Below are 20,557 nucleotides of genomic sequence, written 5' to 3'. Positions count from 1 at the left end.
GTGGCAACGGTGAGTGCTTTGGTGGAGATGTACAGCTGGATGTGCATGACGGCGGATTATATGGCCATTGTGGCCAAGGGCGAGCATGTATAGAATTAAGAGTAGTAGTAGCTGTTGTAGTAGTAGTAGTAGTAGTAGCAAATTTAAGTGGCACATTACTGTAATCACATTACATTTGTTTGTAACAAGTAGTGTAAGGCATTATGGTTCCTAAATCCAGTAATCACATTATAGTTACTAAATCAAACACTATGTCATTAGTTGCATTACTTAAATTCTTCAGTTATCAGCAGGATCGAGGTTGAATCTGCAAGATTATGGAAAAAACATCGAACGTGAGGTCCTTTTTCATGCATGATTGCGCAACACAACAGCTGACTGTTAAAACCCATTCATTTCTAGAATGGTTGGGCTAGAGGGAGGGGGAGGAGTGATGAGTGGTTAGCTTTAGGCATGAGGAGTGATGATTTGTTGGTTCAGGCCAAATCAGAGGCAGTTGTCTCTCCGGCCGATCTATTGTAGCATCAACTTTCATAAGAGTTCGAGCCGAGGCAGAGTTCCGGCCGATCTATTGTAGCATCAACTTTCATAAGAGTTCGAGGCAGATGGGGGGAAATGGCAGCGCGGTCTACAACTTTTGAGGGGTGGACATTATGCACATTACGTCACATCTCAGGCGATGTTGCGGAGTAACGCAAAAGTAATGCAACGAGTAGTGTGTAACAAATTACTTTCTCCAGGGAGTAATTAAGTAAGGCATTACTTTCTTTGAAAGTAATGTGTAATATATTACTTTTTTTGAGTACCGATCCTCAACACTGATGTCGACATTACTGTAAAACACTCTGAGCAGTCATCATAATGGCAGAAAGCGCTATATAAATCCAGTCCATTTACCATCCTCTCATCTTTAAAAATAAAAAATATCCTTTCACCTAATCTAACATCCGTTCACCTAATCTTATATTTAGTAAATCAGCATTATTATCAGTCATTCTGAAACAGCAGTTACATCAAAGGAGTCAAAACCGCATCTGATGTCATACAGAGATGATAGAAGATGTGGGCCTGCTCGCCAGCAGGACGAGAAAAAATTGCATATAAAGTTCATGGCCCAAGTTGTGTGAGCTAACTTGAAAGATATTCATATTTATAGTTCATTCATAGTCATATTTTTGTGAACTGAGGAGGGCTTATTTTAGAACAAAGCCAGACTGTAAACATGTATTGCTCAGTAGTAGCCTCTAGGAGAGCTATTAGAATTTGTTATTGAGAAACAGATGCCTGTTAAGACAGGAGGCTGTGATTGAGACATGCTGAAACTGAGATGAATGTGAAAAGGCATGATATGAAGAGAATACAGCGGGGGGAATGGGAGCATCAGATTGTATGTGAATGGGCCTTAGGGCAATCAGCCTTAGGGCAATTAATGACATCACTGATGACATCATCACTGGGATTGTGTGTGTGTGTGTGTGTGTGTGTGTGTGTGTGTGTGTGTGTGTGTGTGTGTGTGTGTGTGTGTGTGTGTGTGTGTGTGTGTGTGTGTGTGTATGAGTGAGTATAACATTATTGATGATGTCTTCAGTGGGACAGACAGACAGACAAACAGAGCCCTAGCTCCATTTTATATATATATAAATAGAGAGATAGATAGATAGATCTTAGATAGATAGATAGATAGATAGATCTTAGATAGATAGATAGATAGATAGATAGATAGATAGATAGATAGATAGATAGATAGATAGATAGATAGATAGATAGATAGATATAGGTTTTGTTCTGTTCTCTGTTGAAGGTGTCTGAAGATGAAGAGACGATGAAGATGTTAGTTGACATTATGGCTAGAGAACAGGACTGGTGAAGGTTTGACTTTTGCTGGTATTTAGACACAGCCTAGTTAGGGTTGTCAAAAGTAGGGTGTGCGTCTTTCTTTTAATGAAAAATCACAGATTTTTCCCTCCCTATCATTGGTGGGTATCTGTTGCTTCAACAAGCTAAACGTGTTCTGATGGCTCGAGCAGGGCTTTTCTGCTGTCTAAGTTCAAAGTGTTATCAGTCCTAGATTATGGAGAAGTGTGCGTCTGTCTGTCCGTCCATCTGTCTCACTTTACTTTTATACTTATCGATGTGTCATCATCCCCCCTTCCCGTGGTATCGAAAATGGTATCGAGTATCGATATTTCCCTGGGTATCGGTATATCGAAGTAGAAATTCTAGTATCCTGACATCCCTATGTCTAATCATTTCGGGTAAGTGAGAAAGAGCATTGCCTGACCTCGTGTGTGGCCTGTGCTTTGCTACAGAAGTGATACAGTGTCGACATGCTGTACTCGCCCTCAGGAAGACATGAATGGATGAAACACATCAGCATGATATGATACGATACGCAGGCATGAAGTATTAAAGGCGTTTTAGTCCATCACCCTCTGGAGTGCCTCAGATGTCTTCTATAACTACTGTTAGAACACGGCTCTCTTGAATACTCGATTCTGATTGGTCAATCAACAAGATTCACCGGTCATTATTTCTCGACAACCGACCGCTGCTCTGCCACACCTGGATTAATCAGTTGATAAGAGCCTTTTGTCAGCAAGACACTACTAATTAGGCCAACCAGTTGCAGCTGTGGTGTCTTGTGTGCCAATTATGAATGAAACCGCTTTGTCGTTGAAAACGCTATTAAAAAATCTATTTGAATAATTATTTTTGTCAGATTATTGAATGATTTAGTTGTAGGCCGTGTTCTAAGCGGGATAATGGATAGTGAGCCGGTGATTACTGGAAATAATGACCTTCAGGTGAATGATTAAGCCCTCCGCTGCGCGTCGGGCTCAATATCACCTGTCGGTCATTATTTCGCCAGTAGTCACCGGCTCACTATCCATTATCCCTTACTTAACTAGCAGGATCCACAAACTGGAGAGCACCAGAGGGACACCTCTCTACACTCGAGCAGCAACATACTTTTGTTTTTTCCTTTTTTAATAGGATAGTGTGGCCTTCAGAGCAGGGCAGCCGCACAGCCATCTGATGCTGTATTATGCATTATGAGTATGTATTATTATGTATTATGTAATTTTGCATCAGAATGTGTATTTTTTTTAATGTACGTTTTGTTGCCAGATAAAAGGCCACTAGTGTGTTTTTCCTCTGTGTCTTATTCATCATCGTTGTTAACAGACCTTGGCGTTACGTGAATCACAGTCCTTGCAACAAGAGCTCACGCACATGTTCTTATCTCAAAGCGCCGCTGGCCTTCTGGACTGGAGGTCGGTCTCCTTCTTGAATAGTTAGACTTCATTGCTCTCATTTTTCCGCCATGCTGTCATGATTACACTCTTCCTTGTACATGCACTGTGCTATTGCGGACGTAACACATAATTCTGCCCATATAAAAAAAAGTACAATCATTACCACTAGAGGCAGTTGGCTAGTCTTCTCCCAAAGTCGACCCGGCACCATGTGCAATTGTTTACATTCTGACCTGACTGGTCCGCAGAACTAGATCACACCTCCAGTAACACACTTCCCCACACCCCCCCCACAGCAGACAGTACGACGTCGACGGCAGGGGGAAAGTAGTTCTGATGTGCACAATGCCGGAACTGTCATGACGTTGACGTCAGAGCTCATTTTAATTCATGTATTTTGCAACTTTTCCAGTTACTCCCCTGTGGAGACTACAAATGGCTTTTTGGGAGTTATTTTGACAAACCCCATATGGACTGCTTGTTAGCAGCAAGACTGGCTTAGCAACCGACAGCTGACTCTGGAGCCTGTCTGTGGGTCCAAGTACTATGTAGGAGACAAATTATTTATAGGCCTTCTAAGCTTCCATACTATTTTTGAGTGATGATAATAATAATAATAATAATAATAATAATAATAATAATAATAATAATAAATAATAATAATAATAATAATAATAATAATAATGGTAATAATAATAATAATAATAATAACAAAAGCCTTTTGTGATGTTATGGCTTAATATAAGTTTGGGAAAGATTAACTTAATTTTTGTTTTAGCCAAGAATGGATTTTTCAAAATATAACACACATATAACATACACACACACACACACACACACACACACACACACACACACACACACACATCACCCAAGCGCACGCATGCACACACACACACACACACACACACACACACACACACACACACACACACACACACACACACACACACACACACACACACACACACACACACACACACACACACACACACAGACACACACACACACGCAGATATTTTAGACCAATAACAGTTATTGAAGCAGTTAGTATTAAAATGCAAATGGACAAGTTTGTATGTCCAAATGTGTCCAAACACATCACAGCATGGTCAGCTCTGACAGTATAGTGCAGGGCTGTTGTGATGCGGAGAAAGCATCCGCTGTGTAGGCTACAGTATGTTCTTCTAAGTTGGCTGCTGTGTGAGAGGAGGCCCTGGAGGAAGATCTGTACAGGACAGCAGCATCAGCTACTTCACTTGTGACTGTTCACACCCCGGCCACCCTGTCCAGAGGGGTAAACACATAAACAAGGAAGGGCAGAAGATTTGAACACTAAATGGTATCATTGATACCTTCTCAATCCGAAGAGCCAGGAAGGAATGAGGGAGAGCAACAGAGCAGCTGATAAACCCACACACGTTACATGCCTCCCTCCCTCCCTCCCTCCCTCCCTCCCTCCCTCCCTCCCTCTCATGACATAAACATAAACTCATGACACAAATCTATAAATAGCATATAAATCATTGGGTCTCAAATGAATTTAAGGTGTGTATATTTTATTATGTGTCACTGCTTCAGAAGCCTCCTGTTTGGTTGTCCAAATGATTTTCATCCCATCTGTCTAAATGTCAGCCTAAATTAGGAGCCGTCACCACAGATGTTGCTGCCATCCCAAATTTGAATACAAATTTTGAGTTTCAGTTCAAAATGGTATTACAGAAAATATGCAATATTTTAGAAGGTTTTGTCCACAAATGTGAAACAATTACATGATTATTATTTTCTTTAAAGGAAAGGCCTCAAGGAAACTATGTCAATAGTGCTGCATAGGGTCTGATGTCATTGGCTGCATAATTTCTAGACAAGCCAGAGCTATCTATCCTCCAGGGTTCAGTCATAAAGAAGAATTGTCTGTTCACATGCTCACTCATGAGAAGAATCCACCAACTCAAAACTGCACGAGCCATTTGCAAAGACACGTCCACAACTCAAAAGACTAGACATAGCACTAGAGTGACTCGAGCAGACTAAACAAACTCTCTCTTTTTTCCTTTTCCTTTTTTTTTTTTTTTTACCATTTTGACCTTTCACTTTCACTCAGGAAGTAAAAATATTGATTTACATGACTAATAACTTTGATGTTCTCAAAACTCTGGTTCCACGCTTTGATTGAAGAGGTTAGAACATGTGGCACTGGCATCTGAAACTTGATGCTATACACACCTATACCTCTAACTTTTTCTCACCTAACTTTGAAGCATGTTATCTGATGAGGAAACCAAATAATGGCAAGTATGACAGAGGCTCCACTGCAATAGGCTGTTGATGGGCTCGACATCAAACTCTTTTCAGAGATGGACTGAAGTCATGCAAGTCATCAAAAGAGTTAATCTTATGACTTTTTGTCTCATTGACTGTATATTTACACCCACTCTCTGTGATGGTGTGCTATAAAACAGTTAGGCTACAGTTGTGAACAGGGGCGGTTTTAGCATCAGAGCTTTGGGTGGGCTCAGCCCACCCAAAGGTCATGGACCACTGAACCCCTAGGGGGGTCCGGGGGCATGCCCCCCCGGAAGAAAATTTTGTACAGTTTCAAGTAAAAATGGATCAAACTGGTGCACTTTGAGATCAAAATGAAAAAAAAAAAACTAGATCTATGAAGAACTACACACATCAATATCTTATTTACCGTTCTGTGGTTTTACAGCGATAAAAAAATTATTGTTTCCCTATATATACTATTTAGAACACGGCTCTCTTGAATACTCGATTCTGATTGGTCAATCAACAAGATTCACCGGTCATTATTTCTCGACAACCGACCGCTGCTCTGCCACACCTGGATTAATCAGTTGATAAGAGCATTTTGTCTGCAGACACTACTAATTAGGCCAACCAGTTGCAGCTGTGGTGTCTTGTGTGCCAATTACGAATGAAACCGATTTGTCGTTGAAAACGCTATTAAAAAATCTATTTGAATAATTATTTTTGTCAGATTACTGAAATAATTTAGTTGTAGGCCGTGTTCTACGCTGCGCGTCGGGCTCAATCATTCACCTGTCGGTCATTATTTCGCCAGTAATCACCGGCTCACAATACATTATCCCTTACATATATTATGCATACAGGTTACTATATGGTAGAATTATGCTTGCATAAATAATACCAAAATCACTTCAGGGGAGTTTCAAGTAAAGTAACATTTTGCTTTGTAGGCAAAACAAAAGTAAAATTAAATCAAAAGGGAACTTCCTAACTTATTGGCTGGAATAATATTCCGACATGATAATAATATACTGTAAGCACTAAAGCAGGAGTTTGCAGTCAACTAGTTGAAATTAATATGTGGCAGTATTTGTGGGGGTCAAAATCTATGTAGGGTGTACCACACAAATAGATCAGTGTATGGGAAACACTGACTATTAAATTGTGTGACTAGAAAGACACCAATAAATCTGAGAAAATGTACTTTAATTTTGAACAACAGCACTACAACGGTGGCATTACAAATGGTATTATGAAATTATTGTGGGAAAAAACAAAAATGCCACTTTTTTTCATAAACTTTAAGCAGAAAATTAAAAAATAGTTTTAAAGCAAAAATAAATAATAAATAAAGATCATTTTAACAGAAACTGCTACTAATGACCACCATGGATTTGGAGAAAAAAAAAAAAAAAAATTTTTTTTTTTTTTTGGGTGGGCTGAGACTATTTTTGGGTGGGCTAAAGCCCACCCAAAAAAGGCCTAGAACCGCCCCTGGTTGTGAACTAACCAATTAGATAGGCTACAAGACACAGCTTTTCCACTGGAGACAAAGTAAGGATTCTAAAATTGTTGGCCTGGGGCTGCGGGCCTGTTAGCCTACTAAGAAATAACAAGGCAAGCTTTTGTTTAAAGTAGTGATATACTGTATCAGATTACCTCCTCATCAAAGACCTGATGCCGAAAGAAGTGATTCACATTATAGGAAGCACCTGGACGCAGAGATGGGGACTTGGACTTGAGACGGACTTAAGTTGGACACACAGTGACTTGAGACTTGACTTGAGACTCGTCCTCAAAGACTTCAGACTTGACTTGGACTTGAGGTTTGGGACTTGTGAACAATCTTTATTTTAATTTAATTTTTATGTTTGGTGCATTAACAGGAAATGTATACTAAAGTCATCTAATCAATGCTGATACTGTATGCTAATATAGCCTAGATAAATGCATGAGGATAAGACACTAGGTTACTTGCTTTGAATTCCTTCATTTTAGCTCTGCAGTGTTCTAAGCAGACCGGATGGCATGCAGCAAATGATAGAACACTCTTCCATAAGAGAATTTAGACTTGAATTGGACTTGTGACCACTGACCAAAGACTTGAGACTTCACTTGGACTCGAGCTCAAAGACTTGAGACTTGACTTGGACTTGCAAAAATTGACTTGTGAGCATCTCTGACTGGACGTCGTCGACATTATGCTGTATCTTCTATTTACAGTTGCCTACACAAAGTTGAATCCATGCTAAACTATATAAAAAAAAAAACAATAATAATAATAATAATAATAATAATAATAATAATAATAATAATAATAATAATAATAATATGTATTCTGGGTGGATGATTTTGTCTTTTATCCCACGTTTTTGTAGCCTACCTGTCATTCATCAACAAGTCTACAAGTAGCATTAGGATAAACACTGCAACAAAGTAATGCAATGGAACAGTGAGTGGAGAATACATAATGAATCTGGTCAGGTAAAGCACAATGTGACATGTGCGCATGGCTGCAACGAGACATAGCAGACTACCGGGCTGTGTGAGTGTGAAGAGAGACTAGGGAAGAACTAGGGAACAGGTCACTATCAAACAGGATTGCAATTTGACAAAGCACCTTCCCCCCGCAGGCCTGCTCGCTCACTTGTGATTCTCTACCCAGCGGTGATGCTGTGAATGCGCAGACAGACAACACGCTGCGTCTAAACGCGCCCTACCCTACCTTGACGCTGCTGTGGCTGGTCTGCGTCTCGGCCTCGATGCGGATGTGCGCGCCGCTGTTGTCCTTGTTGTTGCGCTCCCGGTGCGAGTTGTTCCGTGCGTGCCGGCTCTGGTAGGTGATGACGGTGTTGGGGAGGGTCTCGGCCGCATCGGTCTTGATGAAGAGCCCGTGGAGGGTGGCCGCGGTGCCCTGCGAGATGGTGGTGGTCTGGTGCGGGGAGTTGGATTCGTCCGAGTCTCGGCAGTAGATCACCCCGCTCTGAGAGACGTGGATGCTGGGAGCGCAGCCCATGACAGCCCCAGACGATAAACACCGACGCTTGGGTACCACCCTCTTCTCTGCTGCTGTCTCCGAGCATCGGCTGCTGCTGCATGCGGGCTGAAATCGCGCTCTCTCCTCAACACCTATCCCCAGCTAAACCGAGCCAGGCTCACGAATACAATTAGCTACTAATAAACAGACATAACCACATGGCTGCTCGTTATTGTATTACCCCCCGCTTCACTCTTCTTCTGTGTCATGCTCGCGTTTTGTGCCGCCGAGTGCAAATCTGTGGGTTCATCTTTCAAATGAGTAGCCCTAGTACTCATTGGCCACCACGGTCCATCTCTCTCTCTCTCTCTCTCTCTCTCTCTCTCTCTCTCTCTCTCTCTCTCTCTCTCTCTCTCTCTCTCTCTCTCTCTCTCTCTCTCTCTCTCTCTCTCTCTCTCTCTCTCTCTCTCTCTCTCTCTCTCTCTCTCTTGTTGTTGCTCTCTCTATCACACATGTAGACTATACGCTAGACTAGCTATCATCTCCATAGTCTCTTATAGGGCAGTCTAGTCGACTATCCTCCGTGACCATGCCCCTTGACAGGGGTTATTGTAAAACCACTACATGTGCTGAATACACTATGATCTAAGACGTGATGGAGACTAGACTATATCTCATGACTTAGCATACTCTTTCAGCGTATTGGGCTCCCCCAGATCCAAACAGGCACTCAGCCCATGTTATCCTAGGCCTCATCTAGCTACATCAGTGGTTTTCAACTAAATGTGTTCACATCATTGGGCCCTAAACTGACACAAATTAGACAACAACGGACCAACATTTGATAAAGATTTTGGCCCAGGGTCCCTCATCTGATAAGATGTGTTGCTTTTAGTTGTGTTATTATAGCCTACATAGTATTATTATTAATAATATTATTATTATTATTATCATTATCATTATTATTATACAAAGTGTATGAAACCCATGACCAAAATAGTCCTACATTAATTGTGTTACTTATTGAATTACAGTGAAAATAAATTATTCTCTTTTTTGGTGGGGGCCCCTGGAACCCCCTCAAGGACCACGGAGGGCCCTCAGACCACACTTTGAGAACCACGTAAGGCACGTATTGTGACAGGAACACTATGGGCCAACTTAGGAAATGTGACTCAGGATAAAGTTTAACTGTCAGAAAGGAAATCAAAACATGACTTTAAACATTCACACAATAAAAGCATGTTTGACTTTTATGATGCTGTTCTTTCTCCCTGACAGAGTCAAGGAGAGCACTTTAGTGCTGCTGCATGTTGGACCTAAGAAGCTAAGTGACACTGAAAAGACCATCAACATGACTCCAGTCCACAGCATAGCCGCAGTACCACATGATTACGCCAAGGCTTTAGTTTGGTTTATTGGTTTTGGTGGTGTCTCTAGATATATCAAAAATAAGAGATGGAAAAAGTGGTCCAACTCCAAAGATTTTTTTAAACCAAATAGCCACTTTTCTATTCTTTTTTTAATAAATCCACTGTAAAAAGTGACTGAGGGAAGGCGAGAGAGAAAGAGAGAGACAGACAGAGAGAATAGGGAGCTTAAAAGCTGGAAGACTTTTATGAGGAAAATAATTGATACTCTACTGTTGTTCTCTATTTATCTTCTGATTTCTCACTTGCATTAGAGAGCACTGTCTTATAGTCTAGAGACTTTATCAAATACTCAAATACCTATTGCGTTAAACCATAGAGAGCCCCCTGGTGGCAAGCCTACAACTTTTTCAATTTGCCTCACATCATAATACCACTCAAATCTGTAGCCTACATGGCATGCAACACCAGCACCTGCACCACAAATCGACCAAATCAGCATATATATCCAGGTAGGCCATATAAGCTGTCGAAATACACCTAAATGTCCTGTAAGCCTCAGATGTCATGATCAAGTTCAACAGCTATTGGAAAAGTGAGTATCTTATTCAAATTGCATAGCACTGACACTTTTTCAATATCTCAGTGGACATATATATATATATATATATATATATATATATAAACTCTTTCACTGCACCTTGTGTTTCACGTTGCTTGAGAAAAACTGGACATGCACAAAACCAACTAGGCTAGACTGAGAGTCCTGCTGGTTTGGTCAAGCAGAAGGAAAATTATAGTAATAGGCCTACTCTTGATTTTGCATTAGAGGTGTAATTGACATTAACAACACATTACAATTAAAATCGTAATTGTAATGTGTAACAAAATCTTAATTGTAATCTGTAACAAAACCTACCCTCAGCAGGCCATTTCCAGCCAATTGAGTGAATAAGTTTACAGTATGGCTGGCTACTGTAAACAACCTTACAGGCTATGACAAGCATTTTGTCATGCCAATTGTTACACATCACCCACTCTGGCGTCCACATGTTAATCCCCATCCATATTACAGGCAATAAGATCATAAACCTATCATAAAGCTATAGGTTTTGTATTAATCAAACATTTCGTCTAGGCTAGGTAGCAAAATAATGGTGGCTGTATGTGTGTTGTTTGGTCAATTAAACCCACCTCCATTGCATTAGCCTACATTTACATTACAGATTGGATTACAGTTAGGCTATGACATGTTTATGACAAGGATAATGCTAAAATTGGGTTAAATATGACAGGACGATGCCGGGTTGGAGGAATGGCTAATATTTAATATTGACAAAAAACAGACTCAGTCTCAGTCTTAGTGTGCTTTTATAAATATGACCTAAATAATTTAGGATATTGGCTATGATTACAGTGCAGAGTAGCTATAGTCTAACCGACGGGGTTGAGTGTGTGGAAGTGAAGCGGCAGTTTGTTTATTCTAGTAGCCGGGCTCTTACCTTTCGTGGTCCGTTGGGCAAAGCACTTTCCTCTGTTGACAGTCCACTCATGTCTGAGCCACGATGTCTGCTCCCTCAGTAACGAATAGGCTACAAAATGCTGGAAAATGAAAGGTTTTGTTTACAAATACAATCTATTTGATAACCGGCTGTTTTATAGCCGCTCTAGCCATCGAGATAGCGCAGTAGTGGCCAGCAGGGGTCCGAATGGTGGATAGTTGATCTCGGTGTGAACTTCTAAACTTTTTTTGGTCCAGAGACTCCTCCAACGGGATAGTGTCCGTGGGGCCCTAGTGTCCACATATTACAACCACAAACTGCAACTGCAAAGGCAAATAAAGGCACGTTTTGTTTTCTTCTCCAGTATATGCTCAACACAAAGCCTTCAGTCACCTTTAGATGACAGTAACACATAATAGAATATTGAATCAAATTATTTACAAGATATAGCCTACCAATTGCAGGTAATATTCCACCAGTGACATGAAAAAACCATGACTCAGAAAATACACAAAACCGTAAAAGTAACCGTTTTTGCAGTATAAATTTAGTCATTGGATTATTTTTGTCATTGCTTGATAGCCTACAGTGTAGGCTATCAAGCAATGACACTATAGTGACCCAGTTTAAGCTTGCCCACTAAACAACTAGATATGTTGTGTGTGTGTTTGTGAGCAGTTAATCTCACATTCTACTGGACCAACAATTGGTCTTCTTTTTTCCGGGGAAGGTCCTGGACAGGTTGTACAGTCCTGAACCACCTGGGCAGTCCTGGAGACCACCTCACGCCCACACTCCATGTCAGTAGAGCAGGAGCACAGCAGGTGGTTGAATGGCACTGTAATGAAGGTGACTTGCTCAAGAGCTCCACACTCGTGTTTCACATTGTTTGCCTTATTTACGTACTTTACACATATTTACTTGTTTACCTGTTTACTTGACTATGTACCTACTGCTGTTTACTTGATTACCTAACGTACTTGCGCTGTGTCCTGTAATTAGGAATTTCACACATGCGTACCGGTACTTGTACAATGGAGTGACATTAATACAAATTTAAATCTTTAGCCTGTGATGTTGAAGGTCAGCTGTCCCTTTAGCCTGTGATGTTGAAGGTCAGCTGTGATGTTGAAGGTCAGCTGTCTCTTTAGCCTGTGATGTTGAAGGTCAGCTGTCTCTTTAGCCTGTGGTGTTGAAGGTCAGCTGTCTCTTTAGCCTGTGATGTTGAAGGTCAGCTGTGATGTTGGGACAAATCTGTTTCTGAACTGCTGGGAAGGCCAGTCTACAAGACTTGATGATCCCTCACAGTGTATCAACCTCGAGAAAGAGAATATTTGTGTTCCAACTTCTGACAGCACCTGTCTGTTTCTGAACATATACAGTGAGTTTTGAGTTGATGGACTCACAATTATTGCTGCAATCTGCTCCCAATATGGAAACATTGAACCCCTTATGTGTGTGTGTGTGTGTGTGTGTGGGGGGGGGGGGTTGTGTGTGTGTGTGTGGGGGGGGGGGGGGCGTTGTGTGTGTGTGTGTGTGGGGGGGGGGGGGGGGGTTGCATGTGTGTGTGTGTGTGTGTGTGTGTGTGTGTGTGTGTGTGTGTGTGTGTGTGGAGTGGGCGTGTGTGTGTGTGTGTGTGTGGGGGGGGGGGGGGGGGGAGGTGTATGTGCAGTGGACATGTCTCTTCTCTGTCTCTCTTTCCCTCCACACCTACGTCTTCTGTGCCTTCAGCTCCCTAGTCTCTCTTTTTCTGGTTTCAGCTCCTGGGTTTCCCTGTTTCCCCACCAGAGGTCGCTGGTGCGTTCTCCTGATTCCTGCCAGTGCCATCTTCTCAGCTGCATCATCTGTCTGATATTGTCATTAGTGCTAGGCTATTTAAAAGGTTAAAAATCTGAAGTTACTTAAAAGATTTAGCAAAAAATGGGGGAAATAATTTACATCCTTATGACACCCGTTGTTAATTAATTGACCATAAATGGTCAATTAATTAGACTTCTAGTGTAAGGTGACTTTTAGGAGTGCATGAGGGTTTTAAACTCAAGTGATGCCTACTCACAACCCCCCATCACAGGCTGAATAAGTGATGATGAGTGGTGAACAATTCCAACACTTGGGTGTGTAGAAATTAAAATATTACAATCCCTTTCTGTTTCACAGATTAGGTATTTATTACTACTATGTATTTATTAATGACATTTGAAATGAAAAATGTAAATACTGATTATTTTCAGTGAAAATGCAAGCAACACTTAATTTCAACTATTTTCTCACATACATACACGCAGCAACAAACATTATTTTATTTTTTATAGTGTGTTAAGAAAGGATAAGAGTTCAGAGACCTCCGTTCTCCTCCAGTTTTTGGAAAAGTGCCAGGCTGCGGAGGTGCGACTGCCTCTCTCCACTCTTCCACAGAATCAGCAGGTGGTCGGCCGAGCACGTCGCCAAGCCCTTCTCCCCGAAGCTCACGAACATCTGAGAGGGACACGCGGGAGAAGGCTTCAATATCTTCTAGCACTCTTATAAGTCAAGATCAGCATTTTTAAGCAGAATAGGACATAACCCTACTCAACGAGGAAACATACCTGCACTGCCCCCGAGTGGCCGATCAGATCGCCCATCAACTCCAGCGTCCTGATGCTGGGAATCTCCATGATCTTCTTAGGAGGAGGACCAGCCTGTTTGTTGGTCCGCCCAAAAGACCACATCCCGAAGAACCCTGGTTACATGACGGAGTAAGAGGACAGATCAATATTCTGAATAATGGATGAAATATAGAGAACAGTCATACAGTCAACAGTCAAATATAGAGATATAGTCAGAATTGTTCTGTCTGAAAGATATACTGCTTGTTAGACAATGGCTATAGGCTGTTACTGTACCTCAGGAGTGTCCAAACTTTTTTGAATGGGGGCCAGATTAGATGATGTTAAAATACCGGGGGGGGGGCAGCTGCTTCTCGCATCATATGGGTTAGAAAAAAAGCACGTACAATACAATTGTACTCTAAGGATTTAGTTTACCATCTGAAAACATTCATTCTGCCTGTGTTGTACTTGGTGCTTGTCTACAAACTGTATGATAGTGCTGTCATCGTTAGGTGAATGGAAAAAAATGCAAATTGAACTTGCTTAATTAACCAATACTGTGCGGAGCGCCACCCAGTATATTTTGAGAGACAAGCCGAGGGCCGCTTAAAATCGGTCCGCGGGCCGCAATTAGCCCCCGAGCCGGACTTTGTACATGCGTGCTGTACATGTATGGCGTCTCTGTTTCTTTATTCCTCTATGACTGTAAACTGAGTATCTTTGGGTTGTGGACAAAGCAAGACATTTGAGAACATCATCTTGGGTTTTGGGAAACTGATCAATATTTTTCACCATTTTCTGACATTTTATAGACCAAACAACTAATCACTTAATCGAGAAAATTATCAACAGATTTATCATCAATGAAAATACTCGTTTGTTACAGGCCCTAGCATGATCCTCAAAACGGCAATGACATCACAGAGGGGCATCACACACAATCACTCAAAGCAGCAGGTCTGAGTGGGGAAGAAATATTTTCATAACCCACAAATAAGATGGGAGACAGACAGAGAGACAGAAGGATGGACAGACAGACAGACAAAAGGATGGACAGACAGACAGGCAGACAGACAGACAGACAGACAGACAGACAGACAGACAGACAGACAGGCAGGCAGACAGACAGACAGACAGACAGGCAGACAGACAGACAGACAGACAGACAGACAGGGTAAAGCTGGAACGACCAAAGGAAATGCAGCGGATTGATTTGTGATAGGTTCCCAGTCGACCTGAAGCCAAACGAGAGACACGGGGGAACAGGACTTCAAAGATGGGTGGCATCTGTGTAGCATTAGCAGCAGAGCCGTGGATGTGTTCTCCAGCCAAGCTCCATCCAGCATCACACCACAGCTCGAGACCGGCTGCAGCGAGCGAGACCATCAAAGACAGTGCTACCAACACACACACACACACACACACACGCTTACACACACGCTTACACACACACACACACACACACACACACACACACACACACACACACACACACACACACACACACACACACACACACACACACACACACACACACACACACACAATCACTCAAGTTCAGAAACACAACCTCCCTGAGTGCTGCTGCAGCACGCCGCCCTTCAATACACACAATACTACATCTGGACTGCATTACTGCACTTCCAAACCACCCACACTTCAAGACACTCAAACACTATGCATGCTTACACACACGCACGCACGCACGCACGCACGCACGCGCGCGCGCACACACACACACACACACACGCACGCACGCACACACACGACGTGTAACCAGCCAATCGTGTTAAAGGAACACTCCGCCCATTTTCAACCAGCTTTGTATCATTAGAACATCAGTAGTATATCAGAAAACTGTAAACGGTTTTGAAGTCTGTCATTTAATTTGACAGTTATTGAGTGTTAAAGTGTGGACCAGTGACATCACTGGTCCACACTAACTCAAATTAATAACTCATTAACTCAAATCAACTCTCAATAACTGTCAGACTAGATGAATGATGAATAGTTTGACAGTTATTGAGAGTTGATTTGAGTTAATGAGTTATTAATTTCAGATTCACAGCACCATCTAGAATCCACAGCACACATAACGAATGGATGCCATGCATACAAACAACTGTACTGTACATAGCTCGCCATGACCGTATTGTAAATATTGTGTCTGATGCAGTCCATAACATCATGCCTGCTAGTGCAGTACTGTATAAGCACAGTAGAGTGGTACCAGAGTGGTTTGGGTCTGCCTGTGATGTCTTTGCTAATATCCCCAATACACCCGACGCTGTTTTTGTTGACACCAGCCATAAGCAGGTGCTGATGCTAGAGGTAGGCTGTGTCTTTGACCTGTACATGGACCAGGCATTCCAAGACAAATATATAAAATACCAACCACTACTCGAGACCATCACGAGCCTAGGATATACCTGTAGATACAGTGTGCTTATATTTGGAAGCCTGGGACATGTACATAAATGCACCATGAGAGGCCTGCAGATTGCTGGCCTGACAAGAGCAAGAGCCAAACAAACTGTCAAATATTGCTCTGTCTCAGCAATTATTGGCAGTCTAGCAGTGTGGAGAAGGAGGTGCTATGTGTATCCATAAGTGCTCAGTATTAATTGACCCTGATATATTTGTTTCCCTGTTTATGAAATGTAATTTGTGGAACCAAATAAAGTATTTAAAATGTGTGTGAGTGCGTGCGTGCGTGCGTGTGTGTGCGTGCGTGCATGCGCGCGTGTGTGTATCAGTCACCTGGAGAGGCTGGTTCTGCAGGTAGAGGCAGGTCTTGCATCTCCCACATCCTCACGCTGCCATCTTCAGAACAGGACATCAGCTCACTGCAAGATCAACACAGATAGTAAGAATAGTAAGAAGATGTTGAACAGTTGTTTGGGAAATGTTGAAGCAGTGTCAGTCAGCGTATTGAATCCATATATCTGGGTAGCGTACAGATATAAGATTAGGACATCTTAGACTTGATATTGTGTAGGGCTGCAACCACTGATTTCTAATCAACTCTGCTAAAAAAATGAAGGGGAACTCGAGGTCTGTGCCCTCCAAGGATGTGCCTCGCCAGAGCATCCACTGACCCACCGCCAAACCGGTCATGCAGGATGATGTTTCAGGCAGCTTAACATTCACCACAGCGTCTCCAGACTCTTTCCTGCCTGTCACATGTGCTCAGTGTGAACCTGCTCTCATCTGTGAAGAGGACGGAGCGCCAATGGTGGACCTGCCAACTTTGATGCTCATCGAGCTGCTGCACGGTGCTGGGCAGTGAGCACAGGTCCCCACTAGAGGGCAGCGGGCCCTCATGCCTCCCTCAAGGAGTCTGTTTCTGAAACATGCACACCAGTTAGCCTGCTGGAGGTCATTTAGTAGGGCTGTGGCAGTGCTCCTCCTGTTTCTCCTCACACAAAGGAGCAGATACCGGTCCTGCTGCTGTGTTGATGCTCTCCTATGGCCCTGTCCAGCTCTCCTAGTGTAACAACACACACACACACACACACACACACACACACGTGGGAATTTCATCATTTTAGGGGCAAGGCCATTTGGCCTTCGGCGTCGCAATTTTTTGGGGGGCACATGCCAGGGCACAAAGGCCCTTGAGTGAAATAAGATTTCATATTTCGATATATTACCACACCAAATATCGTGATAGTATGCTGTATTGATCCCCCCGGCCTCCCCCCACCTCTAAGAGTGACCAGAGGAGAGAGTGAGCAAGCAGCCAGGCAAAGGGGGCTGTGTCACTGTCACTGCTGCAGCTCTTTTGACATCGTGAAGTGATTTTTCTGAAATGCTTGATACAGTTTAACGAACCAATTACACATCCTTTGTTTGCATACCTTAAACTGACACCACTGATGCTTTTAAAGCAACTTGTGCTTTAGACAATGTAGCAGGCTGGTAGCAAGGTGCCAAGGTGGACTATCCGGGCCTTAAAAGCCTAATCATGGTCACTCTAGTGAGCCAGGCACGAGGAGGCGCGTGGCAAACATGACGTCATCACGCTGGGCGCGTCGGGGGCAAGGCCTCCGCAACCGCTAGCACGTGTAGGACGATTCTTCTAACCGCGCGCAGCTCCCAGGGCACGCTGCACTTTGCAGGGGAGACAGAGAAATGAAAGTGGTAAAACTTTGATTTGTAACGGTTTGTTTTTAGTCATTTGGCGTAAATGTGCTGTGTTGACAAAGAGATCAGCACAAAGAGTATCAGTGCGGAATGGATACGGTCGTGCGAGAGTGAAACCGCACTCAATACTGTAAAAAATCTGAATTTACATTTTGGGGTCATGATTACTACAAACGACCCCCCTTTAAGCCCATTGAGCGCACTGGGCCCAGGTCCACCCAATCAGGCTAACGACCCCAACACCAGGCTCCTGCAGGACAGGGCCATGAGAGTGGGAGGGTCATCACAAAAGCTAAAATCTTATCAGATGGGGTGCCCTGGGACAAAAGCTTATTAAATGGGGGTCCATGGTCTAATTGGCCAGTTTAGGGGTCCTTGACGTGAAAAGGTTTGAGAACCACTGTCTTAGCAATACCCTACCAGCATGGACGCATTAAAAGAAACCAACAGCGAGTGCAGGGCTCCCTCTAGCGGGGACACCCTGCAAAACAATCAACCACTGCAGTGTGCTCATAAAATAATGAAACAAGATTAATTCTCTAAGCAATGCAGTGTTTTAATGTAATAGCTATATATAAAAAATGCATATATTTAAAAACATTGAAAACATTTACAAATCTTGCATGTTAGAAGTGATGCCGTGACAAAGGTGAATAATCTATGACTTCCACTTGATCATGCCACAAACAGCTACCAATATAAACAAAAATCAATTATATTGTCAGAGAAGTATCAATTTCTACTTGTTCCTCATGAGACCCTATATAGTCAACATCAGTTTGTGTGGTTAAACTGAGTTCAGACAGGAAGGTTTACCTTCCACTACATCCCTGCATACAACCATACTGTACATGCTTTCTTTCAAATCTGCGAACTTTGAACCAAACTTTAAATAGTACGATTTAGGGTTGGGCCATATACGCCGTACAGTATGCATGGTGTGAGTGAGAGATGTGTACTGGTACACATGCATGTGGACACACGGTATGCAGATTTTTATAAATTTGTAAACCTGTGTGGAAAGTGGTGCAGCACACTTTACGTGTGTGTGTAAACATGGTTTCTATACATTTGGCAGTAACAGAGGTAGGCAACAGCACTCGAATTAGAGTAAATCTTGAGTTTTTATACATTTGGCCCCTGGTCTTCTGGACTCATTCCTGCAGTACTCTTTCAAATTGTTTCTCAACTGTGTGAATTATCATGTGTCTCTTCAAGTCTGCTTTACGACCAAAACCTTTAACACAGACTGAACAATTAAATGATTTCTCACCTGTGTGGACTATCATGTGTGTCTTCAAAAGTGATTCATAACCAAATATTTTACCACAATCTGAGCAACTAAATTGTTTATCTCTGGTGTGAACAATCATGTGTGTCTTCAAGTCTCCTTCACGACCAAAACATTTACCACAGACGGAGCACTTAACTCCTGTGTGGACTATAATGTGTTTCTTCCAGTCTCCTTTACGACCAAAACATTTACCACAGACGGAGCACTTAAATTGTTTCACTCCTGTGTGGGCTATCATGTGCTCCTTCAACTTTCCTTTACGACTAACACCTTTACCACCTTTTTTTTGTTTCTCTCTTGTGTGGATTATCATGTGTCTCTTCAAGTCTGATTTACGACCAAAATCTTTAACACAGAGTGAACAATTAAATGGTTTCTCACCTGTGTGGACTAGCATGTGCATCTTCAAAAGTGATTCATAACCAAATATTTTACCACAATCTGAGCAACTAAATTGTTTCTTCCCAATAACTTCACAGTTTTTCTGTGAGTCTAAACCTGACTGAGGTTCAATAGTTTCCATCCATTCACCATCACTGTCTTCAGTCTCAGGATCAGAACAGTCTGAGGTCTTGCCATCACTAGCTGGATATAAGTTCCTTGCTGGTTCTGATACTCCACAGTCCTCTCCATCAGCTTCTGTTTTCATCTGTTCAGTTGAGCTGCTGGCTAGAGGCTCTGCCTCTCTGTTCTCCTCAGTTTGGCTCTGATGAAGCTGTGAGGACTGAGGTTTCTCTTCCTCTTCCTCATATTCACTGTTCACAGGAACAGCAGTGAATGGGAACTGGGTGATATCAGCTTCATCCAGCCCTCGAAGGTGCTCACCCTCCTGACTGGTCCAGAGTTCCTCCTGTTCCTCTTTAATGTGTGGAGGCTCTGGGTCCTCCTGGTCCAGACTGGGGCTCCACTCCTGCTGCTCAGCGGGAAGCTCTAAGACCAACAGCTGCTGGAGGTCTGGAGGCAAGGCTTCTCTGTGTAACCGCACAGCGTCCAGCAGTTTTCGTTGACGGTCGATCTCCTCCTTTGAACGAGTAGCTTCCGCCTCGTACTCTGCTACTATAGTTCGTTCAAACTGTCCAAATATCTCTTCAACAGCCGCCGTTAGTCGCTGCTTCACCTCCGCTCTCAGCTTCTGGACTTTAGACATTTTGA

The 20,557-nt window shown here is 42.7% G+C and overlaps 2 protein-coding genes across 3 annotated transcripts in view; both read right to left on the bottom strand.

The window, feature by feature from the left end:
• pde8b (phosphodiesterase 8B) overlaps positions 1-8,544 on the bottom strand; it is a gene marked incomplete at both ends in the record, with an annotated part of 65,295 nt that extends 56,751 nt beyond the window's left edge. Inside the window, one exon of the mRNA XM_083641115.1 lies at positions 8,254-8,544. Within this exon, the coding sequence (XP_083497241.1) occupies positions 8,254-8,544 (291 nt within the window). The remainder of the gene's footprint in view (positions 1-8,253) is intronic.
• A 5,077-nt stretch (positions 8,545-13,621) lies between these two features.
• The window catches only part of wdr41 (WD repeat domain 41), a 29,141-nt gene continuing 22,205 nt past the window's right edge, over positions 13,622-20,557 (bottom strand). The window contains exons 12-15 of one of the 2 annotated variants that reach the window (XM_083641526.1): positions 16,726-16,811; positions 15,201-15,362; positions 13,963-14,096; positions 13,622-13,852 (exon numbers count right to left, since the gene is read on the bottom strand). In XM_083641526.1, the coding sequence (XP_083497652.1) occupies positions 13,712-13,852; positions 13,963-14,096; positions 15,201-15,362; positions 16,726-16,811 (523 nt within the window). In that variant the 3' untranslated portion in view covers positions 13,622-13,711. The remainder of the gene's footprint in view (positions 13,853-13,962; positions 14,097-15,200; positions 15,363-16,725; positions 16,812-20,557) is intronic. The other variant, XM_083641527.1, reaches the window with a different exon arrangement.

This window comes from Poromitra crassiceps (genome assembly GCF_964638095.1).
Source record: "Poromitra crassiceps genome assembly, chromosome: 8".
Lineage (NCBI taxonomy): Eukaryota > Metazoa > Chordata > Actinopteri > Beryciformes > Melamphaidae > Poromitra > Poromitra crassiceps.
The sequence above is the reverse complement of the archived record's forward strand: the minus strand, read 5'-3'. Positions and strand labels throughout refer to the sequence as shown.